Raw genomic sequence first — 21,101 nt, forward strand, 5'->3', positions numbered from 1 at the left:
AGAGTGTCCTAAAATGTTACAAAATTTATTTTTTTAGTAATGCTTGAAGTTTTAAGAGTTCATTGTATTACCAAATGAATAAAATATTCTATGATTAATTGTCTGTAATTGTTGTAAATATTCTTTCTAAAATAAACCTTAGATACAAAATGGCTTGTTCATTTTAAAGGGTCTTATAGCTAATATGTAATATTATTGTATAGCAATATAATATTTCCCACAGAACATAACCAAAAGTTAGCGTGCAATAAATCTTCAAAATTCATGACGTCATCAACGACAAAATCTTAGTTTAAACCAATTTTTACTTTTAAATATTATATTGCTATACAATAAAAGGGTTATTGCATGAATATTGGGGAATATTGTCCCTCGTAGAACATATATTGCACTCGCAAGCTCGTGCAATATAAAATTCTACTCGGGACAATATTCATGCAATAACCCTATAATACATCATACAACTTCAAAATCTATAAAAAAAAAAATAATATTTAAATTGTAGTGAACTGGTTTCTTTTTGTACCTGCATTATTTCCCAGTGTGTGATCTCCAGGAGGACCAGTACCAACAGAAGGGGTACTTCCTCTCCTTCTAATCCAATCAAATTTATCATCTTGTCTTTGTACCCAGCCACACAAATCTTTCTCAAAGTTACACGTTCCTGTTCCAGCACAAGCGCCATCTGTCATTTTAATGTCATCTATAGCCAGATCTCCTTTGTAACCACCTCCTCTGATTCCTTCGAAAACAATCTATAAAAAAAACAATACATTTTTACTTTTAGCATTAAACTACCAAGCCAGTCAGTCAACTCTAAGCCAATATATAGCCATCTTGCGTTAAAGTAGCTTAAAGCAAACATCAAACAACTAACTAGCTACTCAGCCATGTAGTTTGAAATATAAAGATGAAAGTAGTAACCTAGTTTAAACATTTGATTGCATTTTGGAAAAGTATAACAATTCTTATTTTATTATGACCTTGACTACCCTTGAAGGTTTTGCACGGTTTGAAAAGTATAGTAAAGAGGAAATAATTCTTGAAGTATTTAAAATATTACAACTATTGTGTAGAAATACCTTGTAGTTAGATTGAGACTGGATTGTCGTCTGTGCTATTTTCCATTTGTTTCCTTTGTTACCCTGGAGTGTTATAAGTGGGCTGGCCAGTTTGTTATAAGTACTGACATACACATTAAGGGTACCAATATCACTACCATACATGTGGTACCAGAAGGTCAAACATTTATTGTTGGTTGGTGGCAATTGTGGAGTTGTCAGTCTGGCTTTGTCACCTTGTACTCTTGGAGCAGAGGATTCAATATACATGTAATGTCCTGAAATTAACATTTTTTCTTTTAAGTAATATATATCTCTCATAAATAAATAATTTCATTGCTGAATGATTTAAATTGACGAATTCTTTAAATTTCAAGGAATTATTCAGTAAATATTATTAAGGATAGAAATTTACTATTTTAATAACAGGTTGCCTTTCTATTCTTAACCAATTTTTTATATCATTAAAATAATGTTGTTTAAAAAAAAATCTATTATTCTTGTTTAACAGTATATATAGTAAAAGAAACAACAAAGGCAAGCATGGAGGAACTTTCCAACATAATAACAATACATATGGACAGCCTAACTGGCAACAATCTTGATAGTTTATATCTAGCTATTTATATCAATCATTTTATTGACTTCTTCTGAGTTGGTCAACTGAACATGGCAACTTTTGTTTTTTATTTGAAACTCCTACCTTGTGACGTTCCATAGGTATGGTCAGATGGTGGTCCAGTGCCACTAGAAGATGTGCCACGATTTCCTCTTGTCCAATCAAAAGTGTCATCAATGGCTTGTTGATATCCACAGATGCTTGATGTTTCAAAGTCACAGACAGCTGAAAATGGTGTACAGAACATTAGAATATATGTGAAGTTAAATTGCATTGAATCATTCTATATCTGATCATAATGGAAGAAAGCTTAATGAATATCAGCATTATTATCTATTATCGCTATTTTGTGCTTTTGTCATATTATATTTTTTATTATATTTTTTTGTGATAATTTTTCATATCATGCTACTCGCTTGAGATGGAAAATTATTGCTAGAAACTAAGGACGCATGTGGCGTTGCTAATGAAATTGACAACTTAGTCATAAGTAAAATAGCGATAAACAGATTATCATTGGTCATCTCAATTCGATTGCTTTTCTCACTTTTGATGTACCGGCTCAAGCGAGAAAATCAATCTCGTTGAGATGATCAACAATAATCTATAAATTTTTAATATATGCATTTTACCTTGATTTTATTTTTTGCATTTATGCTACTAAGAATTATGAGTGATTTTTTGTTTGTTTGAATTCCCTTCAATAATATTTTTTGATATTTATTCTGCATGACACCAATAACTTTCAGGGTTATAATTTAATTCTTTTACTGTTTCTATGGAAATAATGAATTTGAAATGCTTCCATCACATCTGACATCTAATGGACCCTATTTTCAATACACCTCCTATCACTTGTAACTCCTAACACATCCTTTTAGTTTTGGCAAATATAAAATTTAACAAAAATGTGATCTCCTGTACCCTTAACTTACATGCAGCAGTTTGACATGGTCCATTCAGAATATAGATGTCATCTAGAGCAATGTCTCCTTGGTAACTGCTTCCAGTGGCTCCTTCAAATATCACTTTGTCTCCCGTGTTAGCAATAACATCCACTTTACCGTTGATCCACTTATTTCCTTTGTTTCCTGTCTGTTGCCACATAAGAGTTCTCCTTCTCCCCTGTTGAGCATACAGTGTGAGCTTATTGATATGAGCTCCATACATATGGTACCAGAATGACACACACACTGTTGCTGTGGTGGATATTCCAGGACTGATTATCCTGGCTGTCTTGTTGCTATTGTTACTGGCCTCAATATAGATGTAATAACCTATAGGGAATAGAAAAAATATAAAAATAAAGATCAATACTAAACAAAATTAAAAATAAATTTTTTGCCTTGTACCAGTATATATTTTTACTGATTTCTGATGGATCCTCCTATATGGCGAAACTGAATTCTAGATCAAGAGTTGAAAAAAATCAAATATTGAAGAATTGTTTTTTAACATTTAAAAAATCATTGTCTATATTTATACCGTCTTTCTTAAGATAAAAATGCTGTTTCCATCTAATGAAATAGTATTCTTCCTACGATCACCTTTATTTTTGACTAAGAAAAAAAATGACTTAACCTCACAAACTATTAAAATTTTCATAAAAATGTGACAATCATATCAACATATAATGGCAATTAGCTTAAATTTTCATTCAAGTTACAAGTTTTGAGTTGAAAAATTAAATTAGTTATCAGAAAAAATGGTTACAGATGAGCACAGAGGCAGACTGACAGATTGAAACCTAAATGGTTTCTACATCAGGACATTTTCATAATTGAATTTCAAAAAAATTAAATGACCTTCAATTACTATTGAATTAGCAGGGATGGCAGTTGCAGTCAAAATGCCTACAAACTATCAGATACTAAGACTTACCATTAGTATTTAGTGTAGTATGATCAAAGCTAGGTCCAGTGCCCACACTAGTTGTTCCTCTGTTTTTCCTGATCCAGTTCAGTGTGTCTGTGGTATCCTGTACATAGCCACACAATCCACTTTCAAATGTACAGAACTGGAGAGCAGCTGCAAAAAATATCAGTCATTAGAAAGGCAAATCTCAAACTGATAAAAATATGCATATACACTATCCTTACCTCTGTTTCAAGTTTTTGTAATGTACCTTGCACCTTACTTATGCAATATCTTACCTGTCAACATATTCTATGAGATTATTTCTTTAACTATTTTTATTAGGTCACTTTCGCTTCAACTATATATTTTTTATACATCAATGGCTTTTAGATATTTGGCATTGAGCTTTCTTGATGATGGTAAATCCAGAAAAGTGCCTCAAATGCATGAAATTTATAGCATGCTGTTTTTATTTTTTCACAATCTTTTTCTTTAGTTTTCATCAACATCACTAGTTTTACATTTAAGATTATTTTACTTATATCACTAATTTGACATATATTATGTTTTCGATCTTTTTTTCTGTAAGTGACATAGTCTTTACTAAAACCTGTGATTCATGATTATCTCTTTATATAATTGTTATTAGGTTTTTCTTCCTATACGGTCAAAATGAATAAAATCTGTTTAATAAAAGTATTTTCTGAAACAACTGTTTAATTACAAGAGCTTTTTAACAGCACTAAAACAGTTCAAGACAGTCTTACCTTGAGTAGGTGCAACGGTTGGTTGAGTGACCCCAGTAGTAGTCTGTAGAGAACATATTCCAGCATTGATACTGATATCATCCAGGGCTATATCTCCTTTGTAATTAGATCCACGAACTGCCTCAAAAACAATCTTAAACTGACTAATAGATGTCAGGTCACTCTGTCCCTTCAGCCATACTTGTCCTTTGTTACCAGAGTCAGTAAACAGAGTTTTGTTTGATGTAGTGGTTGTTTGAATCACATTCAAGGAACCAATGCCTAAAATAATCAATGGTAAAAATGGTTTGAATAATGCAGCTATATAGCATTAGTATCATGAATGTTTCAAATACAGTATTCAATCCTCAACCTGCATTTAGACCTAGAACATATCAGCATTATAACAAAACCATGCTCAACTCTACCAGCAAGTGGCATTTCACCAAATTTAAAAAAAAAATCAATTGATAATTAAAAATAGCGTACACACAAGATCATTCAAAAGAAATATTTTTTACATTATGTCCAAATTGTTAACTCTTTGCCATTAACTAGTCCAGCAACCTAATTGTTATCAAAATTTAGGGGTGAAACTTGGGGCAAACAATGTAATCCTGACCCAAACAATTTCAAGTAAGCCATTAATGTATAAATACTGCTGTGTGTTAAACAAATTCAAACAGATTTAATCCATGAATGTAAAATGTGTACACATTTTTGTGATAATATATAATTAAATCTAACCTGATCCATACATGTTGTACCAGAAGGTGAGACAAGCACCTGTTGTAGGTTGTAATGATTCACTAACTAACCATGCCTTGTCACCTACGTTCTGTGGAGTACTACTTTCTATAAACACATAATGACCTACAAAAGACAACATTTAAAAATTATTGATTTCAAGTGATAAAAAATACAAATTTCAAACAACTTTTAATAAAAACAAAAAAAAAGCCATGTGTAATTACATTAAAGAATAACTGCCCATAAAGTACATGTACTTATAAGTCACATCATCAAAAATATTAAGTTTGGTCTAAAAAAAACAAACAAATCAGTTTTAATTTTAAACCAGATTTTAAACTAGTTTGTTAAAACAAATGAAAAGTTTTGAAAACTGTTAAAAAACTGAAACCAGTTTGGTAGCAATAAATGAACCCATTATAAACAAGTTGACAAAATTAACAACTACTAAATGATAAGCCTTGTATCTTTATATCTTTGATGAGTTTTTACCTTGGGCAGAATTTATTGTATGGTCATTGTTAGGTCCAGTGTAGAATGATGGTGATTTTCCAGATCCCATATCCCAGTCAAACTGGTCTCCTTGCTGAACATTGGAATATCCACAGAAACCAGTTTCAAAGTCACATGATCCAGGTTGAGCACATGGGCCAGCAGTTATAGAGACATCATCAGCAGCAATGTCACTGGAGTAACTGGATCCTCTTACACCCTCCAGTACAATCTGAAAAAATATTGATAGGAAATAATTTATACAAACACATGTCAAAACATATTCATTAGTTTGCTTATCTTAATATTGATCTTAACCTTGAACGACAATAACATAAAAATGTTTTTCAATATATAATCTATAATGGTTAACTTGCTTTCTTAAACTAATATTTATCTTATAGACAAGATGGACCATTTAACTCAATCATAGAAAGTTATAAAATTTGTTTGCAACATATTTTATATTACATAAAATCTTACCTGGAAACTACCAGCTGTTTTTAGTGTTACTTCACCATAGTTCCATTTGTTGCCTTGGTTACCTGACTTTGACCATATTGGAGTTCCAAGGTTACCACTTGTGTCAGCAGTGTAGATATTGAACGTCCCCATAGTTCTTCCATTCATATTATAGTAGAATTTCAGACATTCGCCACTAGTCTGTGGGTATACTGGACTAAGTAACCTTGCTTTATCGTTTGGTCTTCTTGGATTGGAGGCCTCAGTGTATATGTAGTATCCTAAAAACAAAAACAAATGTTAAATTTTTGTTGAAAAAGTATACTTTCTGGAGAAATTTTATTAAATAAGCAATTCTAATGCAGAAAATTTACTATAAACAGGAAAACTTAATACGAGTAGATTGAGTTATACTATATTGCTTGAAGAAAATTGAAATCCACTGAATGTAAATATTGCAAGATGATGACTTTTATTTACATGTATTTAAAAAAAACATTCTATATAAACAGAACCCAGAAACCCAAATGAAAAGTTATATACTAAAACTGTTAAACTTTCAAGCAACAGTGAAGATGACCTTACTGTACTTGTTGAAGTAGCTTGACTAAATAAATCAAATCTCTTCTGAAGCATTTTTTGTGTCCCCCAGCCAATTGTATAGTCATCATATTATGCTGTTTCTGTAGCACTAGGACTATCAAAATGTATCATCCAATCAAAATCTTTCAATTTATATACTAACCTGCTCCTGAACCAGTGGTATGATCAGCATACGGTCCAGTTCCTGCTGTACCTGTTGTATTAGCATGTCTCATCCAATCAAAATCATCGGTTTTGTCCTGTGTCCACCCACAGTATCCATTCTCAAAGTTACAGGAAGCTGGAATTTTAAAGAACATCATAATTTGAACAATTTCTTTCTTGTTTCTTTCCAAGAATGATTATTTATTATATCATTGAAAGATATCTAGATTTTTTGGTCATTATTTTATAAGACGCTGTAAGAGAGTATCATAAAAAAAAATGAAAGTATAAAAAACCAAGCTAACATCAAAGTTCATGCTTACAATATTTAACAATACATTTGAAATGACAGAAAAGATCAAGGAATCTAACATAAAAATTTAAACGAATGACCACATGTAATTTGGTCTCGTCAGTAGAGACAACATATGATTTTCAATTTCAGATTTATGAATGTTTAATCAAGAAAACGTTGTTGGGTAAAAATGAATTCTATACATACTTCCAGCATTCTGATTAATCAACGAAGAGTTCACACAAGGGACACTATCCATGTTAACATCATCTATAGCCATGTCTCCTGCCCAACCTGTACCAACCATTCCTTGAATCATAATCTGGGGAAAAAGAAAGAAAAACAGGCATTAATTCCTCTATATGACTATTTTAATCACCTTGTGTGCAGATCATTTTTTTTTATGTAACTTTAAGTTGTGAACATATTTGGTTGTTCATTTTTGATGCATTGAAATGTGAAATATTTTAAATCAGTTCTTTTACAGATATTGGTAGAAATGCTCTTATTACCATGCAAACACATCCTGGCTTGTTATTGTTGTGTTAGATCCTATTCTTTTATCATGATTTATTAAACTATATGATTCTAATATTTTTATCAAAAGTTTATAATTGTTCAAACCTGATAAGTGATGACTATGATATGTTATAATAAATTGTTCACATGGAGAGACAAATATTAAAGGCGTTTTTTATATGTATAACAACTATCTCAAATGCTGAGAATCAATGCAATAAAACCTTCATAAAAAAAGAATCAGACCAAATTCCATTCAATAAAAAATTTATAAGAAATCTTCATTCTTTTCCAATTTATATGAATAAACATCAGCAATAATACTATACTGACCTGATAATCTGTAGTACTTGTAAAAGTAAAACTAGCTTGTTGCCATTTGTTTCCTTGTGTTCCAGCTTTCGTCCATCTCTGAATGTTTCTTCCTTGTGATTGTGTAAACACACTAAGACGACCTATCTGTGGACCATACATGTGATACCAGAAAACAAAACAGTTGCCAGCCGCCAGTGTTGGGGCATTGACCTGTGAAACAAGGACAGCCCTACTCCTTGGTCTCTGACCTGATGCTTCAATGTACATGTAGTAACCTGAAATATGACATAAGAAAGAGGGTCACTTTAAGCATAATTAAGAAATACCCTCTACAATATTTCCTTGTGTGTATACATCCTCTAATTTAAAAATACTAATTAAGAAATTTTTGTGTTGGTTTTAGTACAACCAAAATATGGAGATTTAGTTAAGGATTTGCTTGTTCGAACTCATATTTCAAATCTGATCACCTTAAACAGATGCTATTATGGTTTCTATAAATTAAAATCTTATGAAACATACTATTTGACCAGATCAAGACTAGTACTATTTCAAATACTTGTTTAAATAGCTATAGTAAGAATACCTGTTCCACTATGATCTCCTAGAGGTCCTGTTCCAGAACTTGGTGTTCCTCCATTACTTCTGGTCCAGTTGAATTGGTCTGAAACACTTTGGGTCCAGCTGCATGTATTAGTGTCAAAATCACAGAATGGACTTCCAGCACCTGAAAAATAAAGGTGGTTTAAAGTTGAATTAGAAATTTCCTCCAAAAATTTGATGACTGCTGACAGAATTAGACCAATGACAATTGAAAAGAGTTAAATTATATAGAGAAAATATATGAGTAAATCTGAAAGTGACCATTTTAGAAAGGGGATTGCTGAAAAGTGGTGACTTCATGTTAAGGAAGGAATGACTGCACAAATCATTTCTAATACAGTGTGTTTTTTTCACCTACATAGCTAAAGATACCAAAGGGACATTCAGAAGTTTACGTCAAAATAAACAACACCATGGCAAAAAAAGAAAAGAATACTTACAATAAAATTATTTTAATTATTCATACCTGTCAGATCGAAATTTGGAAATCTAGACTACCTATCTAACAGTTAAGTTCTTATATTTTACAGGAATGATTTTTTGTTTTATGTAAATTGAATTAAATTGTCTCTAAAATAAGATCTTGGTCCCTTTCAATTCAACTCAACCTAGGATTAAACAACTGTATATTTAAAAATCATCTTAATAAATATATAAAGACCCTACCATATGAAGAAACATCAGCATCAGAAGGTAAAGTCTGACAGCTTCCATCATTCAGGGCTACATCATCAATAGCTATGTCACCCTTGTAACTCTTTCCTCGAACTCCTTCAATCAATATCTAAACAAAAAGAAGATGGAAATTACTTAATTTTGATTCATGGATATAATAAGAAAACATTAGAATTTCAAAATGACCAGATATTCTATTATAAGAACCCTTGTTTGAGGTTGTATACAAAATGCTTATGTGTATACATTCAGTTATTATGATAGATATTCTCTTGTAATAATTATGATTAATTGATTGAAGTTTAATGCCACTTTAATCACTATTGGCTATTTGGTGGTGGTCAGTTTTTTCTGTAGGAAGAAGCAGATAAAGTGTCAGAGAGAACAATCATCCTTTTGCTGGAAATTTAAGATTGGAGTCAAACACACCTGTCAAGTGAAGGGTACAAACCTGTTGACAGGCTAGTGATACAGTAGTTAAACCACTCAGCCATCAACTACCAATGTTATTATTATTGGTATATATTTCAAAACTACAAAATATATGTTCAAGGAAATAAAATAAACAATCTTGTACCTGATATGGTTTGGCTGTGTATTTTGTTGGAATGTTCATCTGTCCATTCTGCCATACATCACCATTATCCCCTTTCTGTTGCCATAGCAATGCTTCTGTTGATATGGTATCTGATGTTTGATTAAGAAGAATGTAAATGTTCAGTGTATCTACGTCTGCTCCATACATATGATACCAGAAGACATAACAGGATCCAGTCTGTTTTGGCGGGAAAACTTCACTGACAAATCTTGCCTTATTGCCTGCCACTCTAGGATTACTCGTTTCAATGTACATGTAGTATCCTAGACTGGTTCCTTTGGTGTGATCAGTGCTGGGACCAGTAGAGGCACTAGCACTTCTTCCTCTGTGTCTCAACCAATCAAAATCATCTGTTTGAAGATTTTGGTAACTACAAGTGTCTTTTTCAAAATCACAGGATCCTGAAATTACAAAAATTAAAGATTGAAAAAGACTAGCATAAATTTTAAAACTATGTACAATGTATACACAAATTTTTGTACTGTACCTAAATTTAGTAATTTTAATTATCAAACACTTTTCTTTCACATTGTAACAGAAAACTTTTGAAGATCACATTTTAAAAGTAGCAATTTCAATAGGAAATTAGTTTCAATTTTCGAAATAGTTTAAATTCTGAGAATAGTTATGTACTTTACATTGAAAAAAAATTGTAATAATAATGGAACAATGATAACTGTAGTACCATGGAATCTCTAGAACTAAATAATGATAGTACTATGCAATGCCTTACCTGGTGCATTACAAGATCCAGGAGAAATTGAGACATCATCAATTGCTATATCTCCAAGGTAACCATTTCCTCTAACACCCTCAAATACAACCTGAAATAAAATTAATGGTTCATTTTAACTTTTGAAATCAGAATCGGCAAATGAAACAATCTCAGAAACATGATGGCCATAATTTCTTAATAATATATTTCTTAGATTATTAAGACTCTCTATTATTCTAAACAGGAAATTTATTTAGATGAGATATATTGTTATAAAATCAAATTATGTGTGTATTTTTTACGTGAATTCAGAAGAAACTTTTTGATTCTTGTTTGTTATTGGACCAAAAAATCTATCGTTTGGCTTAAATCCCAAGTAAGGTTCTTGAGTTAAATTGCAAAAACTTTTCCAGCACCAATCTTTTTTTTAGTAGCTAGACCTAGAACCTAGATAAAGTGACTTCAAAATAAAACGGAATTTTCCTCTTATTCATATAGTTTCAAGATAAAAGGGAATCTTCCTCTTATTTATATAGTTTCAAGATAAAATGGAATCTTCCTCTTATTCATATAGTTTCAATCCAATATAAAGCATTTCATTCATCATCTGACAGACACACAGGTCAAAAAAGAAGTGTGAAGACTTATAATAAAGGCAACATTATCAACAAGATTTACCTGGAAAGCTTGTGTTGGATATAGGGCAACTTGTCCAATCTGCCACTTATTTCCTTGATTGAAGTTTCTGTTCCAGATAGGGCTGCCTGCCTGTTGTGATCCAGAGTTCATTAAATAGATATTCAAAGCTCCAACATTTCGTCCATACATATGATAATAGAATTTCAAACACTGTGGAGAATTAGCATTGGCTTGGTAAGTTGGTGTGATGAGGTGGGTCGTCTGATTTGGTCTCATTGGAGATGATGATTCCATGAACATGTAATGTCCCTGTCTTGTACCGAGGGTATGGTCAACAGTTGGTCCAGTTCCACTGCTTGGTGTACCTCCAGCCTGTCGTTTCCAGTGATATGTGTCAGTAACATTGTTTACGTATCCACACTGGTCATTCTCAAAGCTACAAGATGTACTTGTGGTGCTTGCTAAAATTGCAACAAAAAAAAACTTTTTTTAATGAGGCTGAAAAAGATAGGCACATAAAAATATAGGGATTCATGCTAGAAAAAAAGGCACATGAAAATATGGGGATTCATGCTAGAAAAAAAAAATGTTCAATTGAAAATCAGTACTGCTAGTTTTTCTTAGAATCTAGAAAATATTTTTAAAACATGCAAATTCAAACTGATGCTTAAGTTACAAATAATACACTTTATTTCTTTGTAGGTGTAGTAATTCTGATATGCACTTTGTTTTTTATAGAATGACTTACATCTGGTCAAAGATATCACTTTATGAGATATTTTAGTGCATCTTATACAAATTATAAATCCTATGAAAATAACAATCTTCCTTCTTAATCTACTTTTTACTGACAAAAGTATTGTTATCATCATTCTTTTCTTTACGAGTTAGAAATATATAATTCATTTAACTCACTTGGATTACATGAACCAATAGCCATTCTGATGTCATCAATAGCTATATCACCACGGTAACTTACTCCACGGAGTGCTTCGAATATCACCTGTCAAATTAAAAGACTTGTATAATATTTCTCAAAAGTATTTATAGCATTACATGTGGTATTCTTACAGAGAATTGAATTTATAAATGGTAATTACAAAAATTTTGCTGTATTAGAACATGCATGAAATTTAAGAAATCATAGACAAGAATTTCCAAATACAGTTAAACCTTCTATAAAGGTCACATCTATTTAGCTGAACATGTTTTGTCAGATCATCCATGAATTTCCCAGCTATAGTAATACCTATGTATTTCAAACATTTATTCAAAAGTTACCTCTCTTTTACAGTCAATCTAATATGGTTCCAAGGATGATCTTTATATACAGGTTTGACGATAAAGTATTAATTGTTACCTGATAAGATCCTACAGGGTTAATTGGTACTTTGCCCTGTTTCCACTGGTTACCCTGCGTCCCCTTGCGTGTCCATACTGGGTTGGACAATGTTGGTCCCAGATTACCAGAGGCCTGCACATACACATTCAGTGTGTTGATGTGAACACCATACATGTTGTACCAAAAGGTTAGACATCTTTGTTGAGAGTCGCTGATACTAGGGGAGACAATCCGGGCTTTATCATTGACACTATGACGGCCTGACACCTCAATGTAAATATACCATCCATTTTCTAAATCAAAGTAATAAAATCATTTAAAACAACATGTCTTTTACATTCAAAATAATACAAGGAAACAAAATGCATATCTTTTAAATGTCTTTAGAACTTTACAATATTCAAGTTCAATATGCAATAATAAGACAATAACACCTAAGTAGGGATTTCAGTTCATTGTAAATTAAGATTTAGGTTAAGTAAATATAAAAAATGTTAATATAGGTAAAGCGCCTTGCCAAATGTTAATGTGCCTGCCCAGAAACAGGAGCTTTCTCAGCAGCTTTCTTTGACATCATTTTTTTGTCATTAACCAAATTTGAAGTTAATGTTGAATCTTTGTCAGTCTCTTGTTTAATGTATTAACAACTTTTAATATTTGGGGCAATTTAGAGGTCAACAATTCATAAAGAAACCAGTCTTTTATTGAAGCCCGAAGGTTGACCTCTAGATGTCTTTTAGTTTCTCGTTGTTAAGTTTCTGTCTCAATGACCTATACCATATATCTTCTTTATTTTCTTAAATGATTATTAAAAAATTATAATTAATTAGATTAAAACAAATTGGGGAGAACAGATCATATAACTTACTGGTGCCAGTAGTGTGATCAACAGTGGGACCAGTTAAAGAGGAACCAGTTGGACCTTGTGCACGGGTCCAGTCAAACTGGTCTGTTTTATCCTGCTGCCATTGACACAGTGGTTGCTGGTTATTTTCAAAATTACAATCATACTGAGTTGGTGCTGTTAAAAAGAAATGCAATATTTATAATGAATTATCATGTCAAACAATAAAGACAGATTTGAGAAATAAAAAAAGCACAACCAACATTCTGATGAAATTTTAAGAGTGATAATGTGAAATGAATTAGAAATTGAACATGTATGATACTTCATGGTCCTGAACATATAAAGTTAACAATAACATTTACATCATTTTAGTATTTTTTTTTCATAATTTCATATATTATACATTTTAATTTCAATTCCTAGATCAATAATGGTTGTAAAAACTAATTTGATTATTTTACCCAAATTTGTCTGATTATGCTTCTGTTTACTAGTTTAAGTAATGATTTTTGATAAATAAAATAATATCAGTTATCTGAACTGTTCTGCATGGGTTGTACTTACGTGGTGTAGTTCCAGTAGTTGGTGTAATGGTTGTCATGACAGTCGTACTAGACTGTGTACTTGGGTTAGCTTTGCTGGGTTGTACTGTTAAAAATAACCAAGAAATATAAAAAATATTGAAAAAGACAGATTTTGGTAAAATAACAGATTGATTTGGTTGAAAGAATCAAATGATTGCATATCCTTGATTTGCAGAAACTTCATGTTATTACAAATTCTAGTTGTCTTTACAATAAATTTGGCACTAAAAGATAACATATTTTAAAACAACAAAAAATGAAATGCATTAATTACTTTTAATTGAAAATAATATATTTTTAAAGTAGACAAAACAAGTGAAACTGTGAGCTACTGTTCACTTATGATACCCCTGCCGCAAGTGGATAATATTAATAGTGTAAAAATATGCAAGTGTTCGGTAAACAGGAAGTTGTCAAGTGACGACTCTGAAAACGCATCACACAGTATAGCTGACTTATATAAACCCTGCAACCAAATTTCAGAAATCCTTTTATTGTAGTTCCTGAGAAAAATGTGACGAAAATTTTAACTTGGCTATCATGTGTAAAATCAAATAAGTGTTCGGTTAACAGTAAGTTGTCGAGTGATGAATCTGAAAATGCATCACACGGTAAAGCAGACTTATATAAACCATGGAACCAAATTTCAGAAATCCTTGAATTGTAGTTCCTGAGAAAAATGCGACGAAAATATTCATGGGACGGACAGACTGATGGACTGACAGAGGTAAAACAGTATACCCCTCTTTTTTAAAGCAGGGGTATAAAAATGATTTACAGAAGTATTTCATTAAAATATAAGCATCATTGATTAAAATTTGGAACAGTGAATTAAACACTTCAGAAATCAGGATGATCCTTCATACATACATATGCAGGAACATAGTGATTTAATCACTTCAAATATCTAATAACCTATCCTTAATACTTACATGTACAAGCATCTAATGTGAAGGACACATCATCAATGGCTATATCTCCTGAATAACTTAATCCTCTAATTCCTTCAAAGATTACCTACAAACAAAATTATATCTTAAAGAAGTCATTTCTTCTACATGTGTACACATATTTAGTAATTCATGTTACCATATATTTTAAGCTCGAAAAAGTTACTTATTTTAGTGGCTCACCTCTACCACTCATTACATAGGAAGTGGCCTTCCTGAGCTACATTGACATAAACATACTATGGAAAGAACTACCCTGACAAACTTATGGTGTAAGGCATGCGAGATGGTAGTACTACATTGACCTGAGCTGAGTAAAACTTACTGTGTAAGGCATACGAGATGGTAGTACTACATTGACCTGAGCCGAGTTCCACTGGTTATTCTGATTACCACTGAGACTCCATACAGTCTGGTTAGTGTTAGATATCTGTACCAGTACATTCAAAGTTCCGATTCCATTTCCAAGCATATGATACCAAAAGTGTAGACATTTGTTTGGGGTAGGATTAAACTGAGGACTCTGTAACCATGCCTTGTCTCCACTGACTCTAGGAGCACTGGATTCAATGAAGGAATAATGTCCTATAGAAAAAAAGAAGCCTTTTCTAATCGCTAGCCTTGAAAAGTTTTAGTGGATTCATCTATTTTGTATCAATTTTCGTGGATTGAGGTAAGGATGCATTTTTCCTGTCTTTGACTAAGTCTGTATACAAGTATTACAAAATTTGTCATTCATTGAACTTAAAATTTGTGCTTCACCTGAATCCATGAATTCCAGGAAAATTGGTGTTGAAAGAATAATAATGAATTCACAGTGTTGCAAAACACTTATAAAACAAATAAATAATTTTAAGAAAAAAGTACTGCATACATCAACAAGATATAACTAGTATAATATACAGATATACAGCGGTTTAAATCTTTACACACCTCAACCAAATTTTCTGCAGTTTTTGTTTATCTCATCAAAAACAAAATCATTAAAAATTCAATTATATAACTGTCCTACCTGATCCAGAACCATCACTAACTGTATGATCACCCGTTGGTCCTGTATATTGTGAGGCGGTCTTTCCTGAGCCAACCAACCAATCAAACTGGTCTCCTTTTACATTATTCCATGCACATAAACCTTTTTCAAAGTCACAATTTCCTGAAAGATATATAAATTGGTTAGTTTACTCAATACTGTATAAAAAGATGAGAAATATCTTAAGATAGAAACATGCAGAAACTTTTTTAGTTTTATTGCATCATGTATATATTTGTATCATGAGACTGTCTGACAATTTACCGCTACAGAATCTAAAGGCCTATGGGTATCATGAGACTGTCTGACAATTCACCGCTACAGAATCTAAAGGCCTATGGGTAATATCCTTTTTCATACCCAAAAATTAAATATTGTCACCTCATTGGTTGGATTTCCATTAGCCAATCATTATGATTTTGTGAACACTTTTGAAAATATTATATTTTTGAACAACAAATTGTGTTCTACGTTACCTGGTAGGGAACAGCCTCCACTTGAAATAGAAACATCATCAATAGCTATATCACTGTCATAACCAGATCCCATAACTCCCTCAAATAACAAAGAAAATATTGTTGTCGCTTGTAATGTAGCTTGTCCCAGAATCCATTTGTTGCCTTGGTTACCAGTTTTGGTAAATATTTTCTTTACTGAATATAACTGCCGAAGGTACACATTAAAAGTTCCCATTCGTGTTCCGTACATGTGATAGTAGAATGACAGACATGATCCAGGTGTTATGGGATAGTTTGCACTCATTAGAACAGCTTTGTCTCCTGGCCGTCTGGGTGAACTAGCTTCTGTATACATGTAATGTCCTGAAAGATAAAACAAGCAATAATTGCATGTAAAAAGTAAAATCTAAAAAAACTGAACTCAGAGGAAAATTCAAAACGGAAAGTCCTTAATCAAATGGCAAAATCAAATAATAAAACACAGCAAACGAATGGAAAACAACTGTCATATTTCATTTGCATTAAGATTCATATTTCAATCAAGCCTTTTAAAGACTTATATTCAGTTCAATATCAATATAATAAATATTTTCTTATTACTTGGAAATCACTTTTAATCTATTTGTAACTCTAATACTACCACTTATAAAATTGCGATAAACTGCTGTGTTTGGAAAATATCATCTATTTTGATTAAGGAGGAAAATTGCAAAAAAAATAATTGAATATAACGTTATCATAAATTTTAAAATATAAAACTGAAATTCCACAAACAGGTATAAAGTTTTACCAGCATTGGTTCCATAAGTATGATCAGCCGAGGGACCAGTACCTCTACTTCCTGTTCTACCAGCAGACCTAGTCCAATCAAATGTGTCTACAGTAGACTGTGTATAGCCACAGATCTTGACATCTTCAAAGTTACACATTGAGGAAGCTGAAGCGAAAAAACAAAATTAAAAATAATCATTAAATCATATTTACTTAAATAAAAGATCATTATCCCCATAGAAATGTTTGCCCTTCGTAGATGAATTCTACATACAAGAATGATTCACTACAAAAATAAGGAGATGTGGTATTATTGCCAATGAGAAAGCTATCCTCCAAAGTTCAAATAAAATGGGTGTAAGCAATTATAGGCAATGGTACTGACTTCAACAATGAGAAAAACCCATACCTTATATCAAGCCATTTTTCAATTATTCTAGATCATTTTCAAGTAATATTCTTAAAATTTGCTGGCAATAAAAGTGACAGGGACAATAACTTAATTCTTACATGTTGCAGAGCAGGGTAAGAAAGAGTATGAAATATCATCCAATCCAATATCTCCCTGATAACTGGTACCCCTAACTCCTTCAAACACCATCTGGAATGGAGTCTGACTGACAATATTGACTTGTGCCTTGTTCCACTTGTTACCAAGGGTACCAGTATGTGTCCATATTGGAGTACCCAGTTGTCCTTTCTGTTTTGTGTACAAATTAAGCGTGTTGATGTGAGCACCATACATATGGTACCAGAATGTTACACAGGCTCCACTGGTGGGATTAATGTTAAGGGAGATAATCCTGGCAGTATCATTGACTCGTCTGGGTGAAGAGCTCTCGATGAAAATGTAGTGACCTGTTCCTGGAAGAAATCAAAACAGATAATAAGTATATAATCAACAGTATGAAAAGTCATAGTTTATGCAATGTAACATACAAAAACACTGTACTTTTCAATAATATTAAGTATATATGGATGTTATCCTGTATTGAATTTGTTATGGAAATGGGGAATGTGTCAAAGAGACAACAACCCAACCAAAAGAGCAGTCAAAGGCCACAAATGGGTCTTCAACACAGCCAGAACTCAATCAATTATTGCTATCTGACAATGATCAGCTGTAACTCCACATTTAATAGTAATCGTGTATCTATTAATTTTTATCCTGCAATAGGGTTTCTACTATACAGATACAGCTCTACAGATATCGCTTTAAAGCTCTGCTCACTGCAGGACTGAGTATTGTATGAACCTGCGTGACCTCAAAATGTGAATTGCAGTTGCATTCCAAAGACGTATTAATTGCGAATTAACGATTACTTTTATACGTTCTGTTTGTTTTCAAACATTTCTTAAGAGCAATAAGAATCACACCAATTGTCTGATAACATAAACAGTAGTCTTTTCTACGAAGACAACAATGGATTTTAAAACTTGAATGTGTATGGTTGTGCAACAAAAACAACCATGTCAATTTCAGCATGCATGTTTAGTGAAGGTCGAGTCTGAAGCATAGGACAACTCATACACTCCTGTTTCAAATTGGACAATGTTTTGTTATTTGTTTTTACTGTTAAAATTAGTTGTTATGTTAAAATAGATAATTATTCACCTTGAGCGATGTATTATTGTTGACCATTTGAGATTCTTTTTTAGCGAACCCGTCTTCAGATGAATGTGTGATTACTGTATTGTATTACTACACGGTCTCAAGGGATTTCAAATCGAAAATAAATGCAAAACATGTGTTTTTGTGTCTTTTAAAACACAAATAACATACAGAATTAATTACAGGATAAAGACAATAACTGTTTAGTGTCTTTAAATATCAGTTGTATTTGTACTCGCCTTGAAACAGGTGGTAATAGCTCGCTAAAAGCTCGCATACACCTTGTTTCCTAGCCTCGTACAAATACAGCTGATATTTAAAGACACTAAACAGTTATTGTCTATATATCTAATTGGTTATATCAAAACTGCTGAATCTCAATATTTTACTTGATATCCTAATTATTATCTAACTTTGATATAATTCCTAACTTACCATTCTGGAAAGTGTGGTCATTTGTAGGACCAGTTTTTCCAGTGCCAGTTGGACCACTACTGAATGTCCAATCAAATATGTCAGTCTTGTCTTGGGTCCATCTACAAATTCCTCCACTTTCAAAGTTACAATCATAAGGTGTGGCAATCCCTGGGGTGGTCATTACAGTCGAAGATGGTACAGGGGTTGTTGGTACATAGGAGGAGGCCTCTGGTGGCAGAGCTGTTAAACAAGGAAGTAAAATATATACATACTATTCACGATAAAAGGCATGAATTAGGCAGATAAGATAAATTAAAATGACACAGATATAGCACAATACTAAAGTTTATAGACACTAAAATGATTTGCATGTTTACTAAAAATTATAATTTAAAAAATAAAATTACGAAAATTGTCATAATATTTTCATAATATCAATATACTAGATTATAATGAGTGAAATTTATGTAGTACAATACCTTAGGCTGACTCACAAAAAGTAATGTCATTAGGTTCACTTAAATGCTAATTGCTACCACAAAGGATAAAATGTAAGCAAGCTGTGTTGCATTTTTAAAAAATAAATGTATATAACTTAGCAAAATCTGAATCAAAAGTTACAAAAAATATTGAATTTGTTCAGATTTAACACTCATGTTTTGTCTTTATTATATTCCAAATAGCGGATTACTGTTAATATAAGTAAAATATTTTCATGGGGTGTGAATTTTTCGCTAATTTTCACAGATAGAACAAAATTGCCACTTAAAAAGTGCATATGCAAAGGTATTGATAAAAGTTGAATCAGTCAAAATAATAATCGCCAATTTTTTTTTAAAATAACCCGCTATACAGTAACATGAAAACATACATAACTGTAATAAACATAAAAGTTGGAAAAATCTGAATCTAAAGCTAAATAAAATATCGAACTTGATAAAATTTATCAGTCATGTTCTGTTCTTTACCATGTAGCATGAAAATGCTACTTTCTACATCAAATTCTTCTTCTACCTCTTCGGTTTCAGAAAACCATCAACATACTGATGTTTATTTTCCGGCGCATGCCTGGTAAATGTTTTCAAATCTATAATTTGTTTTAAAAGTATAATTTAACATAGATTAGCAAATTTTGTTTTCTTTGTTTTTGATATGTTACATATCTGTTATATTATCAATTTTTACAATTTTTCTTTGTTATTAAATTTTTTGAAATAAAGATAAAATAACTTACTTGGACATCCTGTATTAGTTAAAGTGATGTCATCCACAGCTATGTCTCCTTTGTAACCATTTCCTCGTACTGCTTCTATTATCAACTGAAACAGAAAAAAGATGGTGTCAACATTTAGCAAATAAATTTGTTTAAACCAGTGTTCCAGCATCTTAATTTTGTAGTGAGTTGTAAGCCAGCTTGCCCCTGTTGAAGGCAAACATGTAACTGTCAAATAAGGAACAGAACTAATAGCCTTTTTTCATTGCTTTTAGTTTTATTAAGTGCTTGTATGAATTTTGTGACATAAATTGATACATCATATTTTTTTTTTTAATCAGATTTAATATTACAATCTGTTACTGAAAACTATGTTATTTTTGCTGATACTTTTTTTGCGTTTAGCTTATGATCAGTTTTTTTCTTTAACACAATTAATATACACCACCAACAACAAAAGTACATCCATAACATTAAAATTAACTACAAAGCATTTAAAGATAAATAAAACCTACATAGAATGGTACTTTGCTGGAGAATGTGGTCCTTCCTTGAAGCCATGTGGCCCCTTTATCACCTTGTAGATCCCAAACTTTGAAATTAGATCCATTCTGTGGCTGTATCCATACTCTCAGGTTTCCAGTGTTAGGTCCATACATGTTGTACCAGAAGTTTATACATCTAGCAGAAGTAGGATTAAACAACTGACTACGAAGTTGTGCCCTGTCACCTGGACGTCTTGGATTTGATGCCTCAATAAATATATACTGACCTGTCAATA

At 31.9% G+C, this 21,101-nt stretch overlaps 1 protein-coding gene across 1 annotated transcript in view; it reads right to left on the reverse strand.

Moving 5' to 3' along the window:
- Positions 1–21,101, reverse strand: part of LOC143082639 (MAM and LDL-receptor class A domain-containing protein 2-like) — a 137,783-nt gene that overhangs the window by 49,270 nt on the left and 67,412 nt on the right. The window contains exons 86-115 of the mRNA XM_076258434.1: positions 20,836–21,092; positions 20,342–20,426; positions 19,126–19,347; positions 17,589–17,942; positions 17,098–17,244; positions 16,326–16,670; positions 15,829–15,972; positions 15,142–15,401; positions 14,799–14,883; positions 13,847–13,930; positions 13,304–13,456; positions 12,454–12,728; positions 12,009–12,096; positions 11,133–11,554; positions 10,473–10,563; positions 9,719–10,140; positions 9,133–9,250; positions 8,450–8,590; positions 7,882–8,138; positions 7,237–7,351; positions 6,733–6,870; positions 6,009–6,268; positions 5,526–5,757; positions 5,031–5,156; positions 4,305–4,565; positions 3,562–3,708; positions 2,616–2,957; positions 1,765–1,905; positions 1,083–1,339; positions 527–755 (exon numbers count right to left, since the gene is read on the reverse strand). Coding sequence (XP_076114549.1) covers positions 527–755; positions 1,083–1,339; positions 1,765–1,905; positions 2,616–2,957; positions 3,562–3,708; positions 4,305–4,565; positions 5,031–5,156; positions 5,526–5,757; positions 6,009–6,268; positions 6,733–6,870; positions 7,237–7,351; positions 7,882–8,138; positions 8,450–8,590; positions 9,133–9,250; positions 9,719–10,140; positions 10,473–10,563; positions 11,133–11,554; positions 12,009–12,096; positions 12,454–12,728; positions 13,304–13,456; positions 13,847–13,930; positions 14,799–14,883; positions 15,142–15,401; positions 15,829–15,972; positions 16,326–16,670; positions 17,098–17,244; positions 17,589–17,942; positions 19,126–19,347; positions 20,342–20,426; positions 20,836–21,092 — 6,198 coding nt within the window. The remainder of the gene's footprint in view (positions 1–526; positions 756–1,082; positions 1,340–1,764; positions 1,906–2,615; positions 2,958–3,561; positions 3,709–4,304; positions 4,566–5,030; positions 5,157–5,525; positions 5,758–6,008; positions 6,269–6,732; positions 6,871–7,236; positions 7,352–7,881; positions 8,139–8,449; positions 8,591–9,132; positions 9,251–9,718; positions 10,141–10,472; positions 10,564–11,132; positions 11,555–12,008; positions 12,097–12,453; positions 12,729–13,303; positions 13,457–13,846; positions 13,931–14,798; positions 14,884–15,141; positions 15,402–15,828; positions 15,973–16,325; positions 16,671–17,097; positions 17,245–17,588; positions 17,943–19,125; positions 19,348–20,341; positions 20,427–20,835; positions 21,093–21,101) is intronic.

Source organism: Mytilus galloprovincialis, chromosome 7, assembly GCF_965363235.1.
Source record: "Mytilus galloprovincialis chromosome 7, xbMytGall1.hap1.1, whole genome shotgun sequence".
NCBI lineage: Eukaryota > Metazoa > Mollusca > Bivalvia > Mytilida > Mytilidae > Mytilus > Mytilus galloprovincialis.